The following is a 27944-nucleotide window of genomic DNA, read 5'->3' as shown; positions in this document are numbered from 1 at the left end:
CGGAACTCGTGGGGGAGAAAACCCGAAACGAAAGGCTTGGTCAATGTAACGCTGATTAATTATCACATGGTCGTATCGTTACCGCCGCTCAGATGTCGGCTATTTCGCGATTGGAATGCTCGATGGCCGCCAGCAGGTCGTGCTTCTGGCGTACGTACAACCGTCCCTTGCGCCAGGGGTTTTGCAGCTGGAGCGGGCGAAAATCGTCTCGCAAGCACCGTTCCCGGGCTCCTATCACGGCCACCAGGCAGAAGTTGTCCAACCGGTCCTGTGTGTAGATGGGACCGTCGCGACCCTTCAGCACCACCGCCATGTTGAGCTGTTTCACGACGAGGTCGATCACCTCACGGGCACTGGTTTTTGGTGTAACGCGTAGCTTCAACGAGGTCCCACTGGGTAGCCCGGTCTCGTAGGCAGCGTACACTTGCAGGATACTGGTGGTCGTGGCGATGATACCCGTGGCGACAGACTCATCGGACCCTTTGGCGGGCTCGGCGGTGGTGGTGCTCGATGCCGGCGACTCAGCCACACTCACGGTCGCTGGTGGATCCGTCGACGATTCCTTGGTCATAGGTATTCCAGTTGGTCCCGGAACATGCATCGCGCTGTGCGTGTGTCCTTTGGCCTCGTTCTGAAGAGCGGCCAGCGTCGGCTTGAGGTACGTGGCAGTCAGGATGGGTTTCGTTTCCTCAAAGTTCTCGATCTCCTGCTGCTGTTCGCGTTCGATGAAATTGATTGCCTTCAGCGCTTGATCCCGACTTTTCTTGGCGAATATCTTCAGTGGGCCCACGCTGGCTGTCGCTATGGGCGGAGGAACTGTTGGCATTCCCGGTTGTTTGTTGGTGTTTTCGACATCCTCCTGTTGGTTGACCGGCACAGTTACCGTCCCCGTGGTTGCCGGAACGGTCATCGGCACCAAGAATGGTGAGCGTACGTTCAGGAGCGGGCTGGAAGTGGCCGAGTAGCTCGAGTAAATGGTTGGTGGCCGTTTTTTGCCACCGGCCCCACTTACACCAACCGCCATCTTCCCGGTGCCATCTGACGAACAGTGAGAACTGTTGAGCGTATCCTCGGAGCGGGACGGTGGCAGTCGCGGCACGACAAACTCCTTCTCCGGTTCTACGCCCATCACCGAGTAGTAGCTACTGTTGGTCCCACCCGAGTTCGAATCGGCGCTATTCTTGCGTGAGTTGTTCTGGCTGACGTTCAGGAACCGGGCGCTAGTGTACTTGAGCAACTGCTCGGACTTGGAGTGTTCCGCATCGAGCAGACCATTGTGTCCGAGACTGCACTCAACGGCCGGACCCGGCCACGAACCGCGCCCGGGGCTGCTCTTGTGGAAACTGTTTGCTCCACCGCCAGCGGGCGGGTGCAGGAGCTGCGTTTCGCTGCCCCCCTTCTTCTTCTCGCCGGTCCTGGGCAGCTTACCGAAGTAGGTACTCTTGTAGTCTAGGATTTGCTTCATGTTCAGCTCCGGCATGTTGGCTCGGTCACGCGCATAACCGATCACATCCATCAGCCACCGGACACCCTTCCAGATCGAATTTAGGCCCCCCGAAAGCTCCTGCAGCTTCGCGAGTCGATCCTTGGCCTTCTGCAGCTCAGAACTGCTGAACGCTTCGCGATGCAAGTGGTTCGCCAGCATCGTGTCCAGCTCGAGGATGCAGGAAAGCCGCGAGTACTTCTGGATGATGTTGCTCTGGTACGTTTTGAGGTGGATCATCTCGAACGCCTGGATCGGCATCGAGAAGAGGTCACCGCGCTGCAGCAGGCTCTCTTTCTGGCCCGGTACGGCACAGCTACTTTCCGCCGGTGGGCAAATGATCAGAAAACTGACGTCACTGTTCAGCTCGATCACCTCCACGTCATAGAGCCGATGTGCGACCGCTACGTCCGTCGGAATGTCCATGTACTGGAACAGGTTGTGTACCGCTTTCGTGAGCAGCTCGAGAAAGTGCAGCTGCACCTCGGTCGGTCCTTGGTGCTTTGGTCGGAACTCCAGTATGCTAGAAGGTTTGTGCTGTTTGATCAGCTCCCACTCCTCGCTGCGGAAGGGAAATCGACAAAAGAAGCAATGGAAGTTACCGGTTCCCCAACGGTCAAGTCACTAGCAAGCTTACGCGGATATATGCGGATTGTCACGTATTTTGCAGTGGGGCAACACGTTGGGCGCCTTCACTGGGACCACCACCTGGATTACGTCGACCGAGCTCTGCATCTTTAGATAGCTCACGTACAGGCCGCGTGATAAGCGAATGTTGGACACCTGATGATAGTTGATCTGCTCCTGGATGGAGTTCATGAGAATCTCGTTGATGCTGCTGTCCTCCGTCGACAGTGCCAGTTTCTTGTGAATCTTGTTAAACGGTATCCAGCGGGAGTTGAGCACGGACACCGCTTTGGGGCTCTGGTACGGCAGCCGGACGAGAATGAAGTAAATTGAATATTACTCATCAAATTGGGGCTCACCAAATTGGCGCATATGCGTCACTCACCTTAATACAGTTAACGCACGACAGGACCACGGTCCCGTGCACGTCTCGCAATGGCCGATAGAACAGCTGCCCAAGATCGGTGATGGAGAGGGCGGACTGCATCTGACACGCGGCCGACAGCAGCTTGGTGCGGAAGTGTATGGCCGAGGAAGCGTTCCGTTCCATGTCCAGCCGGAGCAGCTTTGCGTCATCCCAAGTGCACGCCACCTAGCGGATTGTAAATCATCGTGAAGACACTTGAGTGGAACACCGAGAGGGTCACACAAAACGGGCAGATAGAGGGCTAACGAAAACTCTAGTTTTTATAAATCTCAAACCAGATTATCGATTGTTGGCCGCAGCATCCGTCTTGGGTCGGAAATATGTTGCCGCTCCGAACGGTTGTTGTGGTTTACACGGCGGGTGTATGGCTCAGTAAAGGGAGCTGGGAGTTTTAAACGAGTTGTCCTAGTTTACGCCGAGCACAGGACCTGCTGGTCGAACGATGGGACCCCCGACGTGTGTTGCACTTGGCTCTGATTTATAGCCGGATCGTTGGGGCGAATACAAATCATAAATAAGAGAAACAATAACCACGTGTCCTCGTCCCGAGTCCTTCGGTGTCTAGCCCTCGTCCTTTGTGGCTTGCTTATGATACCGAGCGGACGGTGAAAGCTAATTTATTGAGCTAACAAGACACCGGAAGAAGCACCGCTTGTAAGTTCATCACACTAGGCCATCGATTATAAAGCAAACCGAATCGCGCGGACTCGCGAGAATTCAGGGCGGACAAACATCGAAAGCTGAACTGAGGAATGTCCGGGACCCCATGTTAACGGGTCCATTGCGTTCACACCTTCAGCTAGCTGCCTCATTTCGTCAACGGAGTGGCAGCTAGAGTTTGCCCCCATTGCGCCCGTGAAATAAAACAATCATGAGGGCCGAGATTGGGCCAACCGGCTAAACTGACGCCTCGGAACCGCCGAAATAAGGAACTGAATAAGTAAAGCGCATAACAAGCATCACCCGGCGGTGCGGCTACTGAAAGCTCCTGAAGCTCCGCTTACCTTCATCAGCCAGTAGAAATCCGTGTGCAGGTTGCTGGTGAATGTTTCATCAATTTCAATTACCGGCACAAAGTCTTCGTTGGTGAGCAAAAGTTTATCCTCGTGGTACAGGACGCACGCCAAGTAGATACCGCTGCGCGGGCCGGAAAGAGAAAGATTGCGGGAAAGGTGATAAAAAAACGTAGAACGATAAGTCGGTAATGGTAATAATAATCTCTCAGCCATTTTATGGGTGGCCGAAGGCGAGGCGGTACCGTTTGAGATTCTTCTGAAACTTGGAGGCGGCCGAGAAGAGCTGCTTGATGGTGGTTTTCTTCTTCGTCGCCCGCTTCTGCGGCTGGCCACCGTCGGGTGCGATCTCGGACGCGTCCTCGGGCCGCGCCAGCCGCACCGCGTTGAACAGCTCGTCCAGATGGCGCTGCTTGCCGGCGAACCGGTTGTCTCGTCCCTCGACATCGCGCCAACCTTTGTTTTGGTTTAATTTGCGAGGGCAGTCGGAAAGAAAAGAATAATGGTGCTTTCGTTAGGGGACGCGGTCCTGACTGCGCAGCGTGCGCTCATTACGTGCTCGTGCCCCCGCTCGCGGATCGTTACTGTGGCCAGCCTTGCGGAACCAGCCCTCGCGCTCCACTAAACTGGGTCATGTCCGGTGGTTAAACCAAGGGAAGGGAAAACCCTGGTCCCCCGCGGCAACGAGCACAAACCAGCTGGCTTATGCTCGTTCGGAGCGTACACGCTTCCCTTTGGCCACCAGCTTGCGGGGACGCATTTCAAAGGACACCGCGCTGAACCGGAAGGGCACGCGACACAATTACAATGCCGGGCCGGACCGGGAATGGAAACTTTACGAGTTAATCAGAAACACGGGCACGGGCCGAGCACACGGCGAAGGATGTAGTAGCCGAACTCACTTGACGGGACGACACAGTTCGGGACGGATAGTTTGTACGGTCCCCAGCCCTTGACGTTGCCGGCGCACGCCCGGAAAAAGTACCGCCGGCCCTGGATCAGTTCGTTCAGATTGCAGACCGCTCCCATGCAGCCGTGAAAACTGCACCACTCGCTAATTTCCCGTTCGCCGACGACGTTGCTGAAGTCCGACCGGGATGACCATTGCACTGCGGAAGATCGGCTCGGTTCGATAATTTGGTTTTCGTTAATGGTTCCGGCGGTGCGCCGCCGATGCTTACCTTTAAATTTGGTCGTTATGGCACCTTCGAGCGGTTCGTACATCCGCAAGCTGACCGCACTACAGCCCGTTACGTCGATGTCGATGCGGTTCGGTACGTCGGGCGGTTTCGTCTGCTCCCAGCCGAGTATCATCCGTCGCAGCCCTTTGACGCGTCGCTCCCAGAGGCCGACCTGTTTGTCGATTTCGCTTCCGGTGCAGCTCGTCACCGATGTGCCTCCGCTTCCTGTAGGTGCAATGGCGTGGTAGATGATGTTAAAACTCGATTCAAAAATTGCTTCGCTTAGCTTAGCGCTTAGCTTAGCTTCGCTTTTAACGAACTGTTTAGGGTTGTCCAAAAATTACCTCAAATTAAAAGGTTAGTGCCATTTTGCTATATGTAGCTTGTTCGCCACAAGAACCCCCTACACGCTTGCCTTTTCGTTCAGGCATCGAGTGACGACTCAATGCTTTGTAATGTTTAAAAAGTACTCTCATTTATTATTAACACACATTCTAGATAGGATCATACTGATAGCGACTCCTTAAAAAAACTAGCTTGAAATTTTTATCCCTACCTAATGACTATCCTATTATCATGGAACATAATCAAATCATGTCGAAGTCACTTTTTTCTAATCGCTTGAAAAGCACAAACCACAAGCAGCTTCCGATTCTACCGCAAGGTACAGGCGATCCTCTGCTTTCTGAGGCACTAAAGGACACTGCAGTCCGTGAAATCTGCCATTCGAAATCCGATCGCTTTTCTTACCACCTGTGCCGCTATTACGAAACTCTCACCATCTCGCGGGTGCCGTTCTCACGTTCTCTCAAGTGCCTCAAGTGGTTTTGATTTCCAACTTATTCGGTCGCGAGAAAATTGCACGACCGCCGAAAAAAAACAAACAGAAAAAATCGTTGCCATCAGTTCCTATTTCGAAATCAATCGAAACTCACTAAAGGTATTACATTACGGGCGTTCAGTGAGGAAATACTGCGCTGCACCGCTGGACAGAAGTGTGTTGCAAGTGCACAGAACGGGCACACAGGGGAATGGAAATGCAAAACTGCATCTTCTACAGCCGAGTCCTTCCACTGGAACGTAATGTGATTATTTTCCTCGCCCGGCGCGATAGTCAGAAAAGGCGGAAATTGTTAGCAAGAAAAACTTCGGTCGCGTCGCAATCGGACCGGGAGTTCCCCGTTGGGACGATGTTTTATGCATCATGTTTCGTAGATGGGAAATTTTGAAGTGAGCTATCGGTTTACGTTAATCAACGGCTGTAACAGCACAAGTGTTGGTGTGTTGATAGGAAACGGACTTTTTTCGGTAAATATAGTGCAAGTTTTTCATTCTTTGGAATACTTTTCAGGGTTTTTCTGCTCCGGGACAACGGCATAAAGCCCTGTTTTGATATGTTATGCCGTGGGATTCTCAATTCGATGCTGTACATTTTTCGTTGAATCAGATTGTCGAGAGATTCCCAAAAAACTAGGATCGCATAGTGCAGTGTTCTATGTACGTGCCTTGCATTGGCAATCATCAATTGATTGGCTCCGAATAGGGTGATTTATTGGCTAGCGTATCATTATTGCACCGGCACCGCATCGACCATTTCCGGCGTTAAGTATCGTCACCCAATTTGCGATAGATCATCCGGCTGATTGTAGAGCGGTCTCTGTGTAACGTGAGCATGATAATGATATCACTTGACCCAAAACAGCAGCTCCGTTGAATTTATGCTACAATTTGAGCCACGGCATTTCGCGGTTTTGACGGTCGACTCATGATGACATTCTAGGATTGGGCTAAATTGTTTATTTCGAAAGCGCTTTAAGCTCTTGGGCCACCCCTTGTGGGATCGAGTCGAAGGCACAGCTAAGGGAGCTGGGGACCCGCTACTAAATTAAACCATCACTCAACAGTCAACAAGACCCGGCCCCGATTGGGAGTACTATGGCCAACGCCATGGCTAGCAGGGTTTTGGTTGAACTTTGAACCTTCGCACGAGTTGCAGCAGCCAAAGTCCTGTCCAAAGTCCGTCCGGGCAAAGTGCAACAACGGGCCCGGAACCGCCCAGTAACTCTCGAGCGCGGCGGCGAAAGTTACAATTTATTTCAACAATTACTTTTGGTCAGGGTGGTTGGGCGTAAAGTTTAGCGCCAACACACCAGGGACGGGGAAGGGAAAACACCGAAAAGGTTCTACATCTTGTCCAGTTTGATTCATGGCCCCGTGGACGCCTCGTCACGCCATCCGCCATCGGCCCGGGCCGGCCGGGCAGAAAGTGAATAATTGTGTTGCGGTGTACATGCTCTTGTTAACCAGCAGTGGGAAACACCAAGCGTGAACGGAAGCGACCAAGCCGGGGCTTGTGTTAGTTTTGTGTTGCCAATTTAAATCAGCACCTTTGGCTTTTGCAAAGGCCGTGGGCGAAACAGGATCGCTTGGCCGGGAAAACCAAAGGTTTAGCATTTTATTTACATTCGAACGATGGAGAAATTGTGAGCGGGGCTTTCATTGCAAACAAACAGTGTGTCTGTTTCATTTACATTTCAAATCAGTTTTACATTTCATAAAAACATATCCAGTAATGTGGTTCACTAACTTGAACTTTTTATTGGTTAAAAAAATTCCATGATGATGAAAAGGCCAATCGATTCTCATATACGCCTGTCAACACTGCACGTGTTTTAAAATAAGTATTAGGTGTGAAAATTAATTCGTGCGGTTTTACAATAAATGGCGTTCCTCACTAAATATAACAAATATACTTCTTAATGAAATATGTGTTTGATAGCTACTGTCGTTACGCATCTAACGCAGTATAGATTGTTTTGTTAAAGTGTAAACAACACCTTTTTCAAGCATTTGAAAATGTCATGTTTTGCTCTTGGTAGAGTGTTTTTGCGGGGAGTACTTTTCCATTACTCTTTGCCATTTCCATTACCTGAGAAAAAAGGATTGTTGTACCGATTCGTCACTGTTATTATTATTACAAGTTATTACAAGAATTTTAAGCCCAAAAAGGCCTGGATACAGGCTGGGGAACCAGGTCCATCGCAACCAAAGCGAAATATTCACTGCGTAACGGTTCTGTTGTGCATATGGTGGGATATGAAAGGTGTGGTGTACTTTGAGCATTTAAAACCTAATGAAATTATTCAAGGAGAATCCCATCAACAACAATTAATGCATTTGAAGCAAAGCTTTGGCCATTAAACGACGAGAATGAGAAAAAAAATGATAAGCTGATTTTTAAAAATGACAAAACTCGTCCTCCGAGCAATCAACACACCCAATACAATAATAACTAATTAATAATAATTAATTTATGATAAGTTATTTAATGAAACGTCAAATCGAACTTAACGTGCTTGTTTCTAACCACCGTAACTGCTCGAAAGGAAAGCGTGCGCATAGCCAACCTTCAAAGGTTGCTAAGGCAACCGAATAGTTATTTACCCCATATTTCGGTAGCAGAATTTTCATTCCGCTCGCAACGACAGTCCACGCGATTCCGCGATGCCGTTGATACTGAAAAGCTACAGCTGGCAGCAGCGGGACACCGGGCCTCACATCCTGCTGGCGGTCCCGTTTCCGGCGAACCACCTCCAGCAGGACGACATCTTTACGACCGAGCAGTTCGTGAAAATCTCCAAAGCCCCGCACTACTGGGAGCTGTTCCTGTGCCATCCCATCGATCCAGACGCAAGCCGCTGCTCCATCCTGGAGCACGAGGTAATCTTCGAGCTCCAGAAGCAGGATCCATCGATTCACTGGGACACGGCCGAAGCGGATGTTCCGCGAAGCGAGCGGGCCACCCTCAAGGCACGCTGCCTTGATCAGCACCGAGCCCGGCTGGAGGAACGGGCACAGCAGCGTGCGATCGAAAAGGATCGCCGGAAGAAGGACGAAATCTATCGGCAGATTGAACGCGAGAGCAACGAACGGGCCGCGGTCGAGCGATTGCTCGAGGACGCCAAACGTGCCGAACTGAAGCGCATGGAGCTGGCCATGGTGAAGGACCTGCGACCGACGACGGTGGTCGTTAATCAGAAAACTTACCAAAAGCCGTCGGCCCAACCGGCTGCCGTGCTAGTGCGCCAGCCGGTGCCCCCAGTCCGGCCAACGGCGACCCTGACGGTCCAGTTTAGTGAGCGCACCTTCGTCACACCGAGGCGCGAGTCGATGGAACCGGCGGAACAGGAGTGGACCCGGAAGCAGGCGGCCGCCCGTAAGGCGGTCGGGTTCGTCGACGAGGACCTGCGGCCGGACGAGCGCAACCCGGAGTGGCTCCGGCAGCGGGGTGACACGTTTTTCCAGCAAAAAAACTTTCTCGCCGCCATTGCAGCCTACACGGCCGGAATACGGCTCACGAAGGATTACTACGCACTGTACTTGAACCGGTCGGCCGCACACATTGCGCTGGAAAATTATCAACGCTGTGTACGTGTGTCTTGGGGGGGACTTGTTTAGGTGCACAGGATTTAAACTTTTTCCCCGTTTTTTCAAGTAGGCCGAGGACTGCTCGAAAGCGCTGGAACTTTTGCAGCCCGCCGTAGAAGCGAACCGGAAGGCGCGAGTGGCGTGTCTTGCCCGGCGGGGCGCGGCCCTGGTCAAGCTGGGCTTCCTTCGACAGGGCCACGAGGAAATGGTGGCCGCGAGTCAGCTCGCACCGGACGAGCCGAGCTTACGGCGAGAAGTCGAACTTCTACAGAGCCGTCTCGATGCCAGCGAAGACAGCGAGTCGGACTAGGGGACTAGGGCGCCGGTTCGAACAATTGCCAATTGCCATTCGACGTGATTACAAACTTTGGTCAACTTCGGCAGTGGTCGGATGTGTAAATGGGAAAGTTAAGATGATTAGTTGCTTATTCGAGTTTGTTTCGAGTGACTTGAGGTGAATAAATGATTCCAATTCGAGGGCTTTCGTTAAATTTTGCCACCAACTTTACTTTTTCGGTCCATTTGTAAACTTTTACGAGAGAAAGAAAAATCCATTACAAATTTGTATGAACAAATTGGCGTTCGTTTTTCTTCGAAGCGGTCACAAAATGGCCGAAAAAAGCTGCCAAAAAAAATTACACTGAAACAGTTTGATTGATGCGTTTGTTCCTTCCCGAAACGAGTTGTGGGACGAGATGATTGGCAGTCGTTATAACTTTTCCAGACCGATTGTCCACGTGCTGGATTCGGCTGACCGTGACCATGACATTGCTCCTCGCAGCGATTGCAAGGATATGCGCATACGGTCTGGAGTCCACACTTCCAGGAAGGTCCAACCGTTCGGGCCGAGAAGGCACAGAGTGCCGGACACAACCTTAAAATCGAGCCAAGCAATCCTTGTTCGGATAATTATTATCCGCTTTTGGGCTGACCGTAATCACGCGCCCTGCTCCCTGAATGAGGGGGATAGGGCTTTGGTGACAACCTGGATTTAATTGTGTTCCCCTCATCGGGTTACCGAGAAAACGGAGTCACCGCGCACGGGTTGATTTAACGGTTGAACTTTTTGGGGCTGGCCCCGAAATTATACACCCCGTGTCGAACATCAAACATTAATGTCCACCGTGCGGCGGCACACCGCAGCCAGCCGCTGGCCGATGCTGTCCTTACCGATGATGTTGGAGAAGGTCGTCTTGCCGGCATTGGTCCCGGAGCCGGTTCGATCGCCGCCTGTGCCGCCGCTCGATTGATTGCTGTCAAAGTTCCCGAGCTCGTGCACGGTCGTTTCCGCTTCGCACAGCAGATTGTTCAGATGCAGTCCCATGTTGCTGTTGGCCGCTTGCACTAATTGGAAGAGACACAAAGTGCTTTCGTTAGAAACGGTGTTCCGTTCGGCGAGATTAAAGATGACGCAGCCAAGGAAGCCGCTTTCCTCGGGTTGGCGGCGCTTCGACCCTTTGCGTCAGATTCGAAGATCCGACGGAGCTATTTTTATCGCAGCCACTTGGTTTTGCTCGCCTTTTCGGAAGGCGACGATGCCGATGCCTTTTCCAGTTTTAATTACAAAAAAAATAATTAAAAGCGGCACTCTGCCGTCTCTGGGGAAATTTACTGCTTCATTCCGGAGACCAAGCGGCTCGCGAAGGTCGGTGTACTCGGCTCCGAAGGGATCGTGCAGGATTCGGAATTGGATCAGCGTTCACAACACCCGAGCACCCGGCCAAACACATGTTCTTCGGAGTACCGGGTGAAATGAAAGGATCAAATCGAAAGAAAACACGTTTTCCACATGCTCGTCGGAACCGGAAAATAAACCCATGGCTGCGCAGCGCTCTGGAAACAAAACTTATTGTTCGGCACACTTACCGGAATGGGCGTTCTCGATGGCTCCCTGCTGGAGCAGCATTTTGGTCATCGATCGGTTATTGCTGAGCACGGCCACATCGAGCGGCGTGAGTCCGTCGCTGTTGAGACTGTTAACGTCGACGTCAGTGCTTTCCAGGATCGTGCGGGCCTTCTCCAGGTGGCCATGCTCGACGGCGGAGAACAGGGCTGCGAAAAAACACAACACGGGCCTCCTTAATATTGCCATTAAAATTAGGCTACCGCGGCTTATTTGTTACTGGAACTGGGGAAACATTCCGCTTGGGACTCGGGTAACACCTGAGCAGATCGCGCTACATTTGAATGGGCAACACATTCCAACGTTTCGATGCAAATTTTCGGGATTAAACATTGCCCCTTTTCATGGTAACAACTTCGAGCCCCGGGACCAAGTATTTAGCCCTTATAATATTTTCCACCTATTGTGGACCGCTAGTAACTTGTGTTCCATCTAATTTAATCGCTTCCCAAAAGCAATGTTCAAAAGGTACACTGTAATATTATTCAGATATTCCGGTAATAGGCGTGACAAACATTGTGCTTTGTGTATCGATTCGGATTAGCATAATTAACGCGCATTAACGCATGATTAACTCGCTTGCTGGCCGCCGGGACTGTCTGCGAATTCTGTCAAGATGGAGCCTTCAAAAAACCAACAGCGAACCATTCACCGGAGAACGAAGCAATGCACCACATAAACATAGAATTAAATAAAGTCGTAATGTGTGTCGTAATGTATTGTGTGTCGATTCGAATCGAATCGGACGCACCACCGACAAAAGCCGCGTGTCAATCGCACGGTAGAACATCCGCGGACCGTAGCACCTTTCAGCATAATGATTTATTGGCTCGGGAGGCTCACTGTTTGTTTGTGGAGCTTTACGATAGACACCCCCGGGAGCGCAATTGCGATAATTGCGCATAAATAAATGATAAAGTTCCGCCACGCCACGCAGACACGACACTTCGGGGGCGACACATTTTGTGATAATAACCAACATGGTCCCGATGCCGACCGAAATCGATACACTGTAGCGTTGTAACCGAAGCTCGGTCTCGGTGTCCACCAGAAACACAACCTGACGTGATCCGGACAGCCCATTACGCGCGGGTCCGGAACAAATGACATCGAAACCAATTACGCGGTGGCCGCAAATCAACGGATACGGATTCCACGTCCTTTTTCTGGCACCGCGTAGAGCGTACCATGCAAATGGATGTTGATTTGTGTCAGCTTGTCGAGCTGCGCCTGGAGCTGCTTGTGTTGCTTCTTCGTCGGCAGCTTCTTCTGCTTCCAGTACGACGGCGGAATGTTGGCCTGATGGGGCTGCTGGTGGGTCGAAGGCAGTGGCGACACACTCTGGGCGTTGTGGACCGCCAGGACGTCGACGGATGTCGTGGTGGTTCCGGTTCCGCTGAGGTTGTGATTGTCGCTCACGGTGAGCCGGTTCGAGCGCAGGAGCAGCAGGTGCTGCGCATTCCTGGCATTCCGCTCCGCTTCCCCGTTGGTGGCCCCGGACACCTTCGTGCCCTTTGCGTCCACCTCGTCAGCCGAGCTGGTCGAAAGGTGGCGCGTTTTTTTGAGAATCTTTGGTGAGAGCTGCCGTTTTGTTGGCGACGTGGCCACCACCATCTTGCCGCTGCCGCCGTGGCCACCGACCACCACCGAGGGTTGCGAGGTGGCCGCGCTCGGCGGATGCTGCTGATGGGGCAGCAAATACTCCATTCTTTGGCTGCTGGTGGTGCTGCTTCGGCTGGTCTGAGCGCTCGACAGGTTCGGCGAGCTGGCGCTCGAGATGCGTGTCAGGGCCAACGTTATCGACGGCAAGGACCCCAACAGGGAGCTGATTCCTTTCTTGCGCGCGGACGGTGACCGGACCTCATCTTCGTACGTCAGCGAGACGGCACTGCCGGTGGTGGCCGACTGGGCGGGCAGCGAGAGCACCGACTGGTGGGTAGAGAGCACCGTCGGTGCCTCGACCGTGGACAGCGAGTCGGTCGAGCTGGACGTTGATTTGGGCTGCGCCGACGAAGACCCGGAACTGGGTCGCACTATACTAGGACACGGCAGCCGGCAGCTCGGTAGCTCCAGGTTCGAAAGTGACCGAGTCACCAGATCCGGCAGGTTGATTTCTGTCCATTCGGTTCCACGGGAGTGGCGCGGGTCGGAAATAAACGGAAAAAGAAAAACAGAAGAAAAAGAAACACAAAACGTAAGTAAACGGGAAAAAACCAAATTAACAAACAGAAGAAAAACATTTGGTAAAATCTTAAAAAGAGGAAGAGCCCAGAAAATGTAGTGATAGCGGCGTAAACGATCGTTAAAGGAAAGTGGGTAAACGAAACGGAATAAACCAAAGGCCGGAGCTAATGTAGAAACAATCGAGAGCAAATGGGACATCACAGCCACATCTCCCAGCAGCGAGGAGCGGACAAATTAATTACAGCCAATAAAACGTGAACCGACTTCAGCCTCGCATGGTCCCATCGTCGCGGTTGTCGTCGCCATTCCGGGCGGTACGTGTCCCGGTGCGGCTACACGTAGCCCGCAGGATAAAGCGGTTGTAAATTGTCCGCAATTTATGCTCGCCCACCTTCACCGTGGGCCGCCTAAAACACGTCGTCAGTGCCACTTTCCGAGTCGGATCGTTGAATGAGAATATCGTTTCAATTTTCACATTCAAACGGCCGGACACCTTCGTGGCGCAAGGCGCAACTAAGTGCGGTGTGTCGTCGTGTGCATGTCCTTTGTCGCTCTTCGGATAGTAGGACAAGCGGCTCTGGGGGCACTCTATTTTCCGTGTGACTGCACTTGATGCACCGACGATGACCGCCGCGGGCCTAGGTCCTGCATTTCAGGCGGGATCGTGATTTTCGCCATTCATCAAGCCCCACGCAATTGTCGCACGAAATGCTCGTTCATTAGCCAACAAAGCGTGTCCTTTCGGAATGGCGATGCCATGGCCTGCAGAGCTTTACAGCGTCTTCGTTTCTGAGAAACATAATATTTTGAAATGGCGCTTCCCAGCGGTGGGGGTTCTCCAGCTACGCTGGTTGCGCGCGCGGACCCGAAGAACGTGCTAATGGAATAACACGACTCCAGCTTCCCAACACGCCCTCCCTAGAATCCTGAGCCCCGGAGCGACCGGATTGCAACAGAAAAATCTTCGACAAAAACCAACGAAAGAAGCAAACGCTTCGAGAGGATGCTTTGCGTGTAGAGTGAAAATAGCCAAGCGTAAGAACGGGGGGCCAAAGAGTTCGGAACGGTATTAATGTTTGCTATTTTCAACGTTTTTCCACCGACGGAAGGTACGAACGGCGACTCTCCGTCCTGAGGGTCCTTTGGCTGCCGCGAGTCCCGACTTTCTCCGCTTCGCCAAACCGCGTAAAACTCTCAACATCGCTCCCGGATCCCTAAAGCTCGGTGGGCCAGTGGACGGTAAATGTGGTTTTCAACCGCACACACCTTCGATGTGCCACTAGTTTATCGTCCTTCGCCGTTAAGCAGCGTGGTCGTTAGCGTGGCGCTACGTGAAGGTAGAGGGACGACCATAAATTGCATCCTTTTAAACGACCGTTTTTTTCGTTGCTACCCCATTGGCCTGGCCGAGCGCGCCTCAAGACGAAGGTAAGCCGAGACGGACAGCTGACGACGGCTTAAACACTCGCCCCATCAGCTGATTGGTTGGGCTGGTACTGGTTGAAGAAATGGGAAACGTGGAGTGGCAGCGGACCTCGCTGATCTGAAGCCGTTGAAATTGGCTTTCGCTTTATGGAGTGTGTTACGGCAGAATGAAAAGCGTGGTCCATTTTCAGCTTTATTTTCTGTGGTGTCCTGGCTCGTGGGACTGTTTTCTCTTTTATGAGCAAACAATAGATGAACGGCACAAGTTTTCCGAAGGCTTCGTCGAGTTCTTTCTTCGTAAAAATTAATATGAACGAATGGACAAAAACATTGCTGAGGTGCTGAGAAACTTTCGGCAAATCTTCTTGCGATACCGCCGTTCGAGATGCACTTCTTGTTTTGAACAACTTCATAATAATGTAAAACTAATTTAAAACAATTCAATGTCCTGCAAAACGAGTAACGGATATTAATATTCGTTAGTTGAAGTTTATTGTCCAAGTGAAGATTTGTCGGGTCTATACTTTTCTAAACTTTTCTTAACATGTTAAATACATTAACAAAATAGTTCAATAGTGTGTCCGGCTGAAAACTAAACCATCCAACATTAAAAACGACCGTTTAAATATGGGCGCTTTCAACGATGTGCTCCAATCGTTTCAAAAGTTCTACAATGTTAAAGGGTTTATGTTGAACCCATGAGTCTTAAAATATGTTCACTGAATTAGCAACAAGAAGGCGTTAAATACCATAATTTAAACATCGGACAAAAAAACTATAATGTGCTTTTGCAGCCATTAAAGCCATTGGCACGGGGTGCGATGGTGAGAGGCCAACATGTCCTGTCCCACTGATAAATGACCGGAAGAAATATAAATACGGAAGAAATTATAAATCAGCGTGGCAGCAACGTGCTCAACGATCGCTTTCGGAACGGCACCGTTTACCGTCGCCGTCGCCGGCCACGGCGAAACCATCTTCAGCGTTGGAAATAATGAAAGATCCCGCGCCAAGGATGGGAACCGGCCACGGCACGGTGGCGCTGCCATTAAATTTTACTTCCCTTTTTTAACAAAACTAATTTCCCGTCACGGAACAGCAAAGTCATTCTTCATCCCCGAACACATTTACGGTCCTGGGCCTGGGCGGGCCGGAAGTGCCCATTCATGAAACCGACTGCAACGCGATCCTCACCGGAGACGACACTGCCCTGACCGAACTTGGTGGCCAGTGTGGCTCGGGTCTCTCGCTTCGGTGTCCAGAATGATGAGCCGGAGCTGACGAAGCGCCTTCGTCGAGTGGCTCCGCTGCTGGCACCTGATGGCCGTCGGTCTAAAAATAACTTTGCCAATCATTCCAATGGCCATCATCCCCCGCCCAGCTTCCGGCCGAACATGCACCGTAATGCACCGGCGCCCGGAGAAGAAATGCATCGCCGACGTTTGGCTCGGGAAAGGGTTCGAAAGGTTGCGCAAGGAAATTGCGTCGCGCTTGGCTGAAACACTAGCCAAGCCACGCCATCGAGGAGCATTAAGTGCATCGCAGTTGGTCCTGCCACTTTGTCCTCTCACCTTCGTTGTGGTGCCGACCGAAGAATGGCCCAACCAATTGTAGCCGTGGCACTTCCTTCGTTCATTTTCCATTGCCATTAAACCAATATTTTTCTTCCACAATCCACTTAGCGGAAGCGGACCATCTCTGGTTACCGAGCCGGCGCTGCTTTCAAACGCCAAATGGTTGTTGAAATCGGATAGATTTAAGGGGCCCTCCTATTACTTGTCAGTTGCGTCATTCTTTTCGTGAAGAAAAATTAAAAATGGACATTTAACGGCAGAAACGGAGTGACACCAACGTTACACTAGTAACTAGTACTAGGTTACTTAAGGTACGTAAATAGTGTGTTTCAATAAATAAAGAAGATGATTAGCTAAAGAGTGTGATACAAGTAAGGAGACTATTTGGAAAATTTATCATTCGAAAAACATGATTAAAACACCACAAAGAGAACGACAACCCTCCCTGTATTCGTCTGATTTATCACCATGTGTCCTATTTCCTATTCCCTAAGCTCAAGTTATTGGTCATTGACCATGGACGGATCTGTTCTGGAAGGAAGAACGCACCCTTCGAACTATGTTACAAGCTAACAGATTGCGTAGCATGCTATGTATTTTTTTAAATAAAACATACTATATATTTTATTTATCGAACATACTATATGACGTTTCCCACATGACATCTTCATTCGCCACTCCCTTTGATTGGCCTCGGAAGGACTCACCAAGGACTTCTTAGTTCGCAGACTTTCGAACAGTTTCCGATCCGCAAACAACCAATGAAAGCAATCGGCGAAAGCATAATTCCTGCAATGGGGCGCCACGCTCAACTCATTGCCGGAGAAGGCAACTTATGCTGTCGTGTTCCAAACCCACCCCAAATGCCAAGCCAAGTTTAGCCAAACGTGGCGCATGTTTGTCGAGATTTTGCTTTCCGTATCCGACGGGAAACTTGTGCGGTTCTGCCTCCTGACCTCGACACCGACACGGACGGCGCTGGAAGTTGACAAGAATCGTTCGTCCGCCCGTGTTCCGGGGGTTAGTGTCACCCGGGCGATGTCACTCGCCGTGTTCGCACTCATCTTACAGGGTAAAAGTTTCACGGGTAATGGTAAAGTAAAAAAAAGGCACAAACGCTGAAAGAAAGGAAACGACACAAGGCATCATCCTTACTGCTGCTGTTGTTTGCCCAAACGGAACCCTTCCGTATGGTGGCCGTCCTTGCGACACTGAGCGCTGCCGGCTGCGGGTGACTTTCGTGATCCGCTCGCTCGTCAACGCGTTGCTCGGACTGCACCGCCGCTTCCGCTGGCCGTTGCTTCCGGACGACCGTAAGCTTCGCTGGCGCCAGTTCTTCCCGGTCCGACGCCCTTCGCTCGAACTGCAGCGGGTGCCGTTCTTCTGCCGTCGGAGCAAGCGTCGTGACGAGTCCCTGCTCCGGATGCGGCGGAGGTCTTCGGTGAACTTTCAGCGAGCTTTCGGTCGACGAGATACCGATCCTGGGCCCGAATCCTTCCACCAGCAGGGCGGCCGCCTTCGGTGGTACGTTGGCCGGAAGTGCTGTGGGACCGACGTCCTTCGCCAGGGAATCGCCCTGGGGCTTCTCCTGCAGGACCTTCGCCTGCAACCGGCGGAGCTCGGCGTAGGTCAGTTTTAATTTGTGCAGCTTGTTGCGCAAACTTTGGCGCACATCGTCGGTGGTGGTGGTGGTGGCGGTGGTGCGAATGAAATGCTGCTCCCTGGCGCTGGCCGTGGGTCGAACCAGTAGATCGCCCACCGCGGGCAGGTGGGTGTAGGCCGCGGTGCGAACCTTGCTGCCGGAACCGCCACCGGGTGGGCCCTGCTTGAGGCGCGTCCGCAAACTCCGCAGTGAATTAAACGATGAACGCACCGAGTGACTCCGCCGGAAGCTGGAGGATGTTGGCGGTGCCGCTAGGGCCTCCTTCGCAGCCACCGCTCCCGGTGCCCTTACTCTGCTCACCATCCTCGGAGGAGAAGTTTCTGAGTCGCCGTCCTCGTCGAACGTTTCGCTGCTGTCGTTAAACACCGCGTTCGAGTAGCAACCGTCCGAGGTGATTCCGTTGCCGCCGTTCCGTCTGTAGAACGATGCTTCGCTCCAGTCACGATTGTCACATTTGGCACTTTGCTTCAGGGACCTGCTGCTGCCACTATCCATCATAGCCTGGTCGAGTGGTCCGATATTCGGTGGTCGCTGCCACTAGTTTTGTCACTAAATTAGAAACCGTTGAGATGAGATGGATTCGGGTGACCGGGTTCCGCGGCCTTCACGGGAAAGAAATCGACTGACACACCACGCGACAAACGAGACTCCGTTTCATAATTTGAAAATAAGTTGGCTTTAAGCAGGCATTTTTGCATAGTGGATAACGCACAGCGGATACTCATTAGCATTCGTAATCGATTTCCAATCAAGCGACCAATTGAGTGGGGACGATACGTAAAACTGTTTTTTTAACCTATGCTTCAATTGCAAAGTGGTTACTTAAGCAACTACCATGAAGCGATCGCAGTAGACTCGCTTCCGGTGAAAAGTTTCAAATCAAAAACCGACATTCTATGACGGAAAATGAGAAGTAAACAGAACACAGCAACCGACGCTTGCTCCGTCGTCAGTCATCGCTGGCGACAACTTGTGTAACTTTGTTCCAAGTTCAGTACTTCCGGAAGCAACAGCCCTCAGCGAGCAGGGCAATCAGCATTGCTGCCCGATAAACCCCACAACACATAAAACCGTTCCTTGTCTGGGAAAACTGTGAAATAAATTCCCCAATGGAAAAGGGGGCCGCCAAGAGTGGATGTAACGAACTGTTTGGCAACTGGCACCGTGCGCAAGTTGGCTCTACAGCTCTATAGTCCTGGAATACTTTTCACTGAACGCGCCACATAAAGAAAATCAAATAAGAGTCGCTTTTTCAAGAAAAAGACAGCGACGAATAAACTTCTGGTAAAGGGCTCTCCGTGTTGCTGGAATTGACAATGAGGTCACGTTGTTATGCGTAATTCAATATGAAGATCATTTATCATCATTGAAGTACTGTACAAATGTTTTACATCTGTCTTGATTACAATTTTTTTTTGTTATTGACTTGTAAGTTCCTCGGATCCTCGGAAGTCTGTGTGTTGCTGTCTAGTGTCTGTCTAACACCAGCGAGACCTTGCTTCGCAATGCTCGATCAGTCACATTTTGGCCAGAATCAAAATTGATACCTTCCTACGAGTATCAAGCAAACTTCCGACGAAGATTTGTGTTGTGCGCTTTTTTTCTGTCTGCAGTAATGGGTCGCAACGGCGAGACGACATTTGTCCTGATCAAACACGCCACGCACCGGTGCAAATGTTAAATGGAATTGGGATTTGGCGCGGTCGCCCAGGAAAATCAAGTCGCCCAACATCAAGCCAAACGTCCTACGTCTGATGTGCGAAAAAGTGTGCCGAAATCCGCGGCCACCGTTACTTTGGGGTCCGCGCAACCAGAAACCACACTTTGGAGAGTTCCCAACCGGAGGCGGCACCCACAAACCGAGATAATCGCTTAGCCGGGGCCCGGATCCGTATCGTAAATCCGGATGGCTCCCTCTGACACCATAAAGCTCTGGTCTGGGGGACAAAGGCACGTCACCGTCCGTCGTATGACGTAGGAAGCGTGCGCCTGAGCGTGCGTTTCTTTCGAGTTCCTTTCCTGGTCCTGTTTTTCGCTTCCTTTCACACTTCGCCTATTAAGGATCCAGGGTGGTGGCCTGCGTGGCGTCGAGTGCTAGTCTTAAAAGTCGGTCCCCAATTCCCAACGCACTTCCGGCTAGTAAGTGGCTCTCGGTGGCGACAGGCAAAAAAAATTGAAAACGCCCCAGCTATGCTAGAGGGAGGTGGCCATTTAATTAATCTATAAATTATAACAATCCCTGGCGGGACTTTAATGGGAGTTCTAGACACACTCGACCGTCGGCCGTCGCTTTGGTGGGAGGTGTTATGAAAATAAAATGCGACACGATTTGGTCACCGATAAAACAGAGGCCCTGGCCCTGGCGCATCTTGATGGGACGAAGGCTCCGGAGGACAGTAATTTATGTTGTTGACGTCATCGCGCACGGCCGGCATTAGTTCTCGGTCGCCGATCGAGTATCTTTGGCGACCTTTCCGGGTGGCTAGAGCGTAAAAGGTACGCGCATTGTGTACGGAGTATACTAAGTAACAAGTAACGGGTGGTAAATTGTGTCCCAATCCCAACAAAAACTCAGCTTCCAAGCTGGGTTAAGTTATGCGATAAAGAATCTTCTGGGCGCCAGTCCAGTGCCTAGTTGGAGTGTTTGATTTACGCAAGGGTGTGACGCACAGCACAGGACCATAAATCACGATCGGAATTTGGTGCTCTGGCGAACCGCAGAAAATTCCACAAATTCTAAATTTGGATTTTGAAAAAATGGCTGCACTTCGGACAGACAGTACTGCGCCCAGCCCAGGCCGTTGTTACTAATTTGGGTTGGTAAATCACCCGTTCGGCGGCTTGGTTTATAGTTGCTGAGCAGCTTTTAGCGCCAAACAAAGGGGTTCACGGTAATTTATTAGATTGTGTCACCGGAACACCACCCAAAAGCCCACGACGGTTGACACAGCCCGGACCGGGACCTGGGACCGTGCCAACACATCGGTTACGTGGGGAGTTTCTCCGCACTTTCCGCGAATTCAGCTGTCAAGAAAGGGGTTGGCGGTTGAAGCTAAAGAAAGGTAATCGAATCGAAACCACTGACAGAGATCTCGTCGAGTGGCCCACCGAGAGACATGGTTTTAATTTAATCGATAAACCGAGACGAGTCTATCGATAAATCTCATTTCAGTGCCTCCTGCCAGGATCGGTGGTGGCAATTGTGTCCCGCTGGATGCTGTGCGGTTCCATTCAGCACCGAGCCAGTGAACACCGCCACCGGAAGTTACAAGAATGTCATCCCTATTACCGTGCGAAAAGTTTCGGTATCGCTCATTGAATATTCCGCGCAACACGGAATCGGTTCGGGAACGCCACGTGCCGGCTCTCTACTGCGAAGAGGAGCAAATTAGTGCCTTCTGCGCGTTCTTTGGCGTCACCCCGGGTGGTGCGCGGTTTTATCTGTGATCTCGCACGGTGTCTGATTTATTTAATTAGACCGCTACGCCGGGAAATTGTGTCATGACGCACCGCCGGCAGGTAGCACTTTCATTGGCCGCCAAAGTTTGTCTGCAGAAGGTGTGCGATACACGGCTGGCTGAATTCCGACGCCTAGCAATTGTGCAAACGATACCACAGGTAACATCAAAAAGTAATCTAAGCCTCATTTTCAAGTTCCCACAGTTTGTTCCATTTATCTGTAAGTGAGTTATGTTAAAACATTAGGTTTTGCTAAAAGTTTCATCCATTTCAATCATCTCATTTTATCACATAATAACGTACGTGATAAACAAAAGATGTTGAGGATTCGTCTCGGAGCTATGGTTGTTCCCGTGCCTAATTAATTAAATGGTTTTATTAGGACGAAAAAATACCACGTCTGCACTTAGTTCACGACAATGCTGCCCATTATAGGACTTTATTTAAAAACATATTTGTACGCAATAAAATTCGCCTGGGCTTCTAGTTACAAAAAAATCCACGAGTCTATTCATAAGCTGTTCAAGAAATCTCATCAACAATTTAGGAAATAAATTCCATTTAGTAGTGAATGTTCCTACGGTAAAAAAGTTCTCAAAACTGACCATGTTAACAGCAATTAATTTTAAGTTAAAATATTTTCGCACACAACTTAATACTGCCGAACGCCTAGAAAACCCGACACAAAATATGATGATCAATCCATTCAACCCAAAACCAATTAAAAACGTCGACAAAAAGCATAAAACAATCGTAAATAGACAAAAGCATGTGTCGTGTCGTGTTGGGCAATGTTTCGAAACCGCTCGTAAAAAGCCTCCTTTCCGGAAAAACAAAATCCATTATCGGGCGGCCACAAACGTGTTGCTCATCCGATTCCGGTTTTTGAAGCAATCGCAACCATAACACACCATTTAGACCGGTATTAGCCATAAAAAGCAAAAGTATACGCCTTTGGCTCTATATTTTACCGCCGATAATCGAGTTGGTTGGTTTTCCACGGGCAAAATCAGCACTCCGTCGAGCCGCGACCGTCAATTGAGTTATTAATTTCATCTGCTATCATAAATTAAGTGCCGGTCGCGTACATGGTGTGTTGTGCCCGCCAAACAAGGACCGTTCCGGAGCAATGACGCATAGTTTATAGCAAAATCCTGAAGGCGGATTCTGCCGATGGTGGCGAAAGAAGAACGCCCGTCGTCCTGTTGGAGGTCGTTAATTAATTTTGTCATTCTTTCGTTCCGTGTCCGTGTTCTCCTCCGACTGCGCGGTTGGGACGTATCGACATTGATCGGCACGACATTGAAAAGGGTGCACCCCATACAGGTCCACCTTGGGTGTCCACTTGGCTCGGGACATTCTTGGGCAATGGGTGGCTTCGTGACTGACTGGAGCTTTCTCTGGGACGAAAGATGCCTTCGGCCCACGCCGGATGCCGGTCAGCGCCAAGTTTAGCTAATGAGACTGCTAATTGTGGGCGTGTGTGTCACGAGCAAAATCCACAATTGGCAATTAAATGGCACAGAGAACAAATGAGGTACAGGCGCGGTTTGTGCCACGTCTGCGAACGGGGTAAGAAGAACATTATTGTCACTTTACACCTCGTGGCACTTCATCTTCGGTTACGAAAATAGCCACACTGCACATCGAAAGCCCCATGTTCAAACGAACGCTGCTCAGCTTTTTATTGCAGCTCGAGCAATAATGCACATACCGGCCCCCTTTCGAAGACCTGCAGTTATCTTCATCTTCAGCGTCGTGTTGGTCGAGAGTGTCCGCCTCGGGAAAGTTCTTTCCTTCCTCGAGAAACGCCCTTTCCGTTTTGCACGTCACCGATTGACTTTCACAGGACTTTTTTTTGCCGTCACAGTCCACGATGCTAGATAGCCTGTGTTCGTTCGAAAACCCTGGGGCTACCGGAACTGAACAACTGAACTGCTAGGGACTACTTCTTCAAGCCACTCACTTAGAAGTGCGCTTCGGCTTGATCTTTCTGGGGCGGAGCAGTTTCCGAAGTGCACTACTAACGAAGTGGACTTGCGAACGAAGCGAATGTGCTTTGTAAGAAGAGCCTCACGGGGCTACAATTAGTACGGGGCGTTCAGTGAGATACGTTCCGTAGCAAACGAATTGAATCTAGCCCGGTTTATTGCGGTTATTGAAACGTTTATTATTTTTACGTTAAGCACAGGTTAGAATAATTGTACTTGAAATTACCATTTTAATTTACCATTTCAAGCGAAAACATTCATCAACAATTTTTTCTCGTATTGAAAACTTTGGAAGAACACGAAACATAAAACAAACCCAAACATTATTAATAATTAGCAATACAATTATGCCGAATCCTGTGCGTCGCATAGCTAATTAAGAGCTTTGAAAACCCGACGTGGCCTGTTAACAAATACTCCAACAAATCCACCCCGCGGCTTGACTAAACAACGGTTGAAAGGCTTGACAGCATTCAACGGCGGTTCAACCAACGAAAACGTGAATTATGTTGTAATGTGGCGCCGCAGACACGGGCGATGTTAATCAGTCATAAAATGTACGAGTCGGTTGAAGGACGAAAGGTGTACGCAAAAAGTTCCTATTGCAAAAGTTGGAACTCTTTCCCTCCAGTTTCAAGTTGGTGGCAGCCGTCAACCGTTTTGGCACCGATTTGCGGATGAGAGAAATTCATCACCAACGGTCCCCCGGAACGGAAGCAGCTCCGAAAAGGAGACAAACCGTACCTGACAAGCAGCTAATCCTTCACCGGGTGAAGGATAAGTTTTGGGCGCAATTACAGCAACAATTAGCCGTTGAAAATATTAAATTTTCCCGGTCCAGTTCTCGTTTGGTGTCTCGGCCGTTGAAGCGTGCCCGATGGAACGGTACCCGTTCTCGAGACTTTCATCGTTACAAATAGCGAAACTTTCTTCACGCCAACCACAAACCGGGACCCGAGATATACCGATAATGATAACGATTGGTGTACCTTTATCATAGAATCGCTCATCCGGTGATTAGAGCGCCAACCGAGGAATTTCGCGTAATATCTCTCCGCAGTCTTGACCCACAAACTAGCGTTTGCTGGAAGCGTGGTCGGATACGTCGACTTGAGAAACTTTACACATGGAACTCAAAGGAATGCTCTCCGAAAGTCTGAGAGCGTTACAAATGGCGAGCAACGTACCATCGGACGTAGGACCACGGAGGCACCACACAACCGCCTTCAGACTTTGCGTGAAAAATTTAATTACGCTTCCCTGCCATCTCTCTCTCCTTTTCGCTCGGTAATTCGTTTGCTCCGTTTTTATGGTGGAACAGCTTAACCAGGCTTACGCTAGAATTAAGACGCTGACAGACACTCTGCTGCCGAAAATTGATTACATCAACCGGACCGGGCCGAACCCCGAGGCCGTGGCTTCCTGCCACAAGGGCCTGCCACAGTAACCGTTTACTCAATCGCCGGCCCTAGTACGTGGTTCATTTAACCCGGGTTAGCCCAATACCTGCCCTTTTGGGCCGCTCAGGAACTCGCCGCTCGTGAACCGGAAGCTCCGTGAGGGCCTAGGCTCGGGCGTAATTATTCCGAGTTCGTCTGTGGCGGTACGTGAGCTAAGGCACGATAATTCTGGCACCGTCTCAAGATCGCAAGGAGAAAATGTAATTATTTTGCATTAAAATAATTCATTCTTATTCGCGCACCACGTCTTCTTCTTTGTTTGACACGCCGGAAAAGGGGAAGCAATAGAAAGATCGAACGCGAAAGTTATGAAAGCCGAGCTGAGTGCGTGAGGTTCAAGACGAGGCCGACTACACAGTGTGGCAACTGTATTTCGTTACTGATAAAAAAAAAAACATAAAACGAAGCACTCATTTACAAGCCTCTTGGTTTACGTTCTTTGCAGTAATTCCTAATTTAATGTACTCTTTATCGTGCCAAGTTGAGTAGTGGAATCAGGACGTAGGCTTCCGGCGCGCAACACGTGGACCGATGAACGACATACAAATGGCACAGCTCCAGCACCGAAATGTGTTCGCCACACTGCGAAAACGAGAAAGAAGTGAATTTCTCGCAAGCTCTCTTCCAATCCCTTGCCATCATACTCCAGCCAGCTCCAGCCTGATGGAGGCGCCCGGCAAAAGTGATTTACGATTCTTACTCCGTTACGCAGCTCTTGGCACGAGCCCTTGCGCTCAAGTGGCAAGGTAATTGTGGCAGAAATCACCCCAATCGACGCTTGACTGCTCCCTCTCGGCAAAGAATCTGAATTGCTTTCGCCTCTGGCTTCCGGCCACCGGTCCATCCTTGCTTCTCAGTTGACGTAGGCCGCGCCGCCCTTCTACGCAGGGCCCTACGCAGAAGCTCACGCTTTTATTGGATGTAAGGGCGCGAACCGGAGCCTCGGTGGCGGTGGTGGACGAAACATATTCAGCACGACACCGGAGTACGGCGATCGGATAGGGCAATCGTAAAAGAAATTGAAGAGACACCGGAGGGTACGGAACTGACGGCAGATTTCATTTTAAATCTGTTTAAAATCAAATTTATTGATAAATCACCGACATTGCGTGACGCGGTGGGGCGGCTTGTGAACATTGCGCTATCATTGATTTTGCCAGAGCCCGAACCATTCGCACCGCATTTATCGCGTATCGGGTGGTGTTGCACGGACATTTTCCTAGTCCGTATCGATCCACGGAACCAGCTGTCAACTGGACAATTTCTGCGCCATAGCTCTGATCAATTTAATTATGCTAATAATGCCGCATCCGGGAGCAATCAGAACGACTTCTTTCGGGCAGTCGAAGAGTTCTTGTTCCCAAAGTGTAATTGAATAAGTTCAACCGCTTGGTCTGTGGCCGCTCGACTGTGCGATTTGATTCGGTGGTTTTAATTGGCATTTTATCTTTATTTTGACAGCTCTTAAACTGGCTTAAAGATTTACCTTCGACTCAACAAGGACGATAGGTTAACCGAAAGTCTCCTGGCGACGTTTGACACCCCACAGAATCGCAAGTGAACTTTTCGCATGGCACGTTCTAATAAAGTGGCACCTGGCAATGGCAATGTGGAATCATAAAATGCCAGGCAATGTCCTTCCAAACAGCAGCATTAAAGCTGCATAAACAACCCCAGGGCTACTCCTTGAACATCGCCACATTCGGCGATGACTTTGACGGGCTCCGTGATTATTGGCCCAATGGTCATGGGGCGATTCCCTTGGCCAAACCCCATCACGGGAGAGAAACGTTGGAGCCAAAGGTGTGGGGACAAATTTGCCCCAGACACAAAGGAGAACGCGTCAACCGAACCGGACGCAGCTTGTCCGGCCCGAAAGGCGGCGCCCACTTTTCAAGTGAATTGAGCTGATTGTTAAAGTTTTGTTGCCACCATAGTTGGACAGAGGGTGGAAAAGGAAACCCACACACCCACCGCCACCTTCGAGATGAAACAAACATTTGACACGAGTGCCATCAGCCACCCGTCACGTGCTGCGAAGTTTTCGACGAAAGTGTTGCGGCGGAATGTTGTGCTCCGCGCCATTCTTCGGAACGGTCTGATGTCTTGCTTGGGCAGAAGTGGCTGCACGTGCGTTTGGTCTCCTTAAATCAGAGTCCCAAGCAGCATGTGTGGTGGTGGCAGCGCTGCTGATTACATCAGAGGTGAAACAAATAAACAGAAAACAAGGAAAGAAACACGCGAAAAAGGTAACAGACCCTGCAGCCAGTTCTGTGAGGGCAGGCCGAGGTGGATCACTTTCGAACCAGTTGAAAAAAAAAATGGTAATATTGGATAGGTCAATAAATAGGTTGATTTGCATAAGATGAATTTGACTTGTTAGGCTACACATTCTTTTTCAAACTACAATTATATGTAAATTTTACATACTTTTCGTAAAATCCTCTGCAAATCTGTTCACATTTGGAATTGGGGACAACACGAAAAGTTAGCTAAGTAAACTGTTTTTCGCCCAATACTACTGTAGCCATAACGAGGAAGTTGAACCAAGAACTGTCTATCCACAAGTCCGGTCTTTTTTGACGCACATCATCACGCAAACGACGCCTAGCGCTCAAATAGTATTCTTTGTTGACAGTGATAGTATTCAGAAAAAATCAAAAAGCAACAAACCACGATAATCGAAGACAACTGGTTCCCGTTATTTTTTGGCCACACTACTAATTTCAATTCAAAATTAGATTAACTTCAGAAACCTATAAGGTTTTTATAATAATACCACAGTTTATGTAGGAAAGCTCTAGTTGATAGTTAAGTTACTAACAAATGAACTTCCATTTTGTATTATAGGAAAAAGAGGGCTTTAATCTCTCGACTCTTTAATCATTTATGATGTGATTGCGACGTAGGTTGCATGTTATTGGATATTTTCACACTTAACTTTACAATACAGGGACCACCAGGTAAATTCAGTAAATCCTTAACAATAGTACGAGAACGACAAAAAACAAATTTGGCAACCCTTGTTTGTAGTGTTACTAAATCGATTCCGTCTCATGCCAGTCGGGTGCTGTCAACATAAAGGGGTTTCACCTCACGTCTAAACGTCATCCACAGAAAGTTGGC

General features: G+C 50.1%; 2 protein-coding genes across 2 annotated transcripts; one reads left to right on the top strand and one right to left on the bottom strand.

Annotated features, from left to right (window-relative positions):
* Positions 1-88: 88 nt before the first annotated feature.
* Positions 89-18403, bottom strand: LOC131207115 (uncharacterized). Its single transcript, XM_058199723.1, has 11 exons — positions 17401-18403; positions 12250-13176; positions 11026-11211; positions 10330-10503; positions 4732-4956; positions 4453-4659; positions 3796-4006; positions 3542-3674; positions 2496-2702; positions 2121-2407; positions 89-2045 (listed from the first exon to the last, which is right to left on the bottom strand). The coding sequence occupies exons 1-11, from the start codon at positions 18401-18403 to the stop codon at positions 89-91; spliced, it is 5517 nt and encodes a 1838-aa protein (XP_058055706.1).
* Positions 8236-9469, top strand: LOC131209647 (dynein axonemal assembly factor 4-like). Its single transcript, XM_058202758.1, has 2 exons — positions 8236-9159; positions 9230-9469. Exons 1-2 carry the CDS (start codon positions 8236-8238, stop codon positions 9467-9469), a joined length of 1164 nt encoding a protein of 387 aa, XP_058058741.1.
* Positions 18404-27944: the final 9541 nt, after the last annotated feature.

This window comes from Anopheles bellator, chromosome 2 (assembly GCF_943735745.2).
Source record: "Anopheles bellator chromosome 2, idAnoBellAS_SP24_06.2, whole genome shotgun sequence".
In the NCBI taxonomy this organism is placed as follows: Eukaryota; Metazoa; Arthropoda; class Insecta; order Diptera; family Culicidae; genus Anopheles; species Anopheles bellator.
This window is presented reverse-complemented; position numbering and strand designations above follow the sequence as displayed.

Coding starts and splice junctions, on each gene's coding strand:
- LOC131209647 (XM_058202758.1), top strand. CDS start 8,236: ATGCCGTTGATACTGAAAAGCTACAGCTGGCAGCAGCGGGACACCGGG. Junction 9,160..9,229: donor TGGAAAATTATCAACGCTGT/GTACGTGTGTCT, acceptor TTTTTCAAGTAG/GCCGAGGACTGCTCGAAAGC.
- LOC131207115 (XM_058199723.1), bottom strand. CDS start 18,403: ATGGATAGTGGCAGCAGCAGGTCCCTGAAGCAAAGTGCCAAATGTGAC. Junction 11,212..12,249: donor AATCAACATCCATTTGCATG/GTACGCTCTACG, acceptor GTTTTTTCGCAG/CCCTGTTCTCCGCCGTCGAG. Junction 2,703..3,541: donor ATTTCTACTGGCTGATGAAG/GTAAGCGGAGCT, acceptor ACAATCCGCTAG/GTGGCGTGCACTTGGGATGA.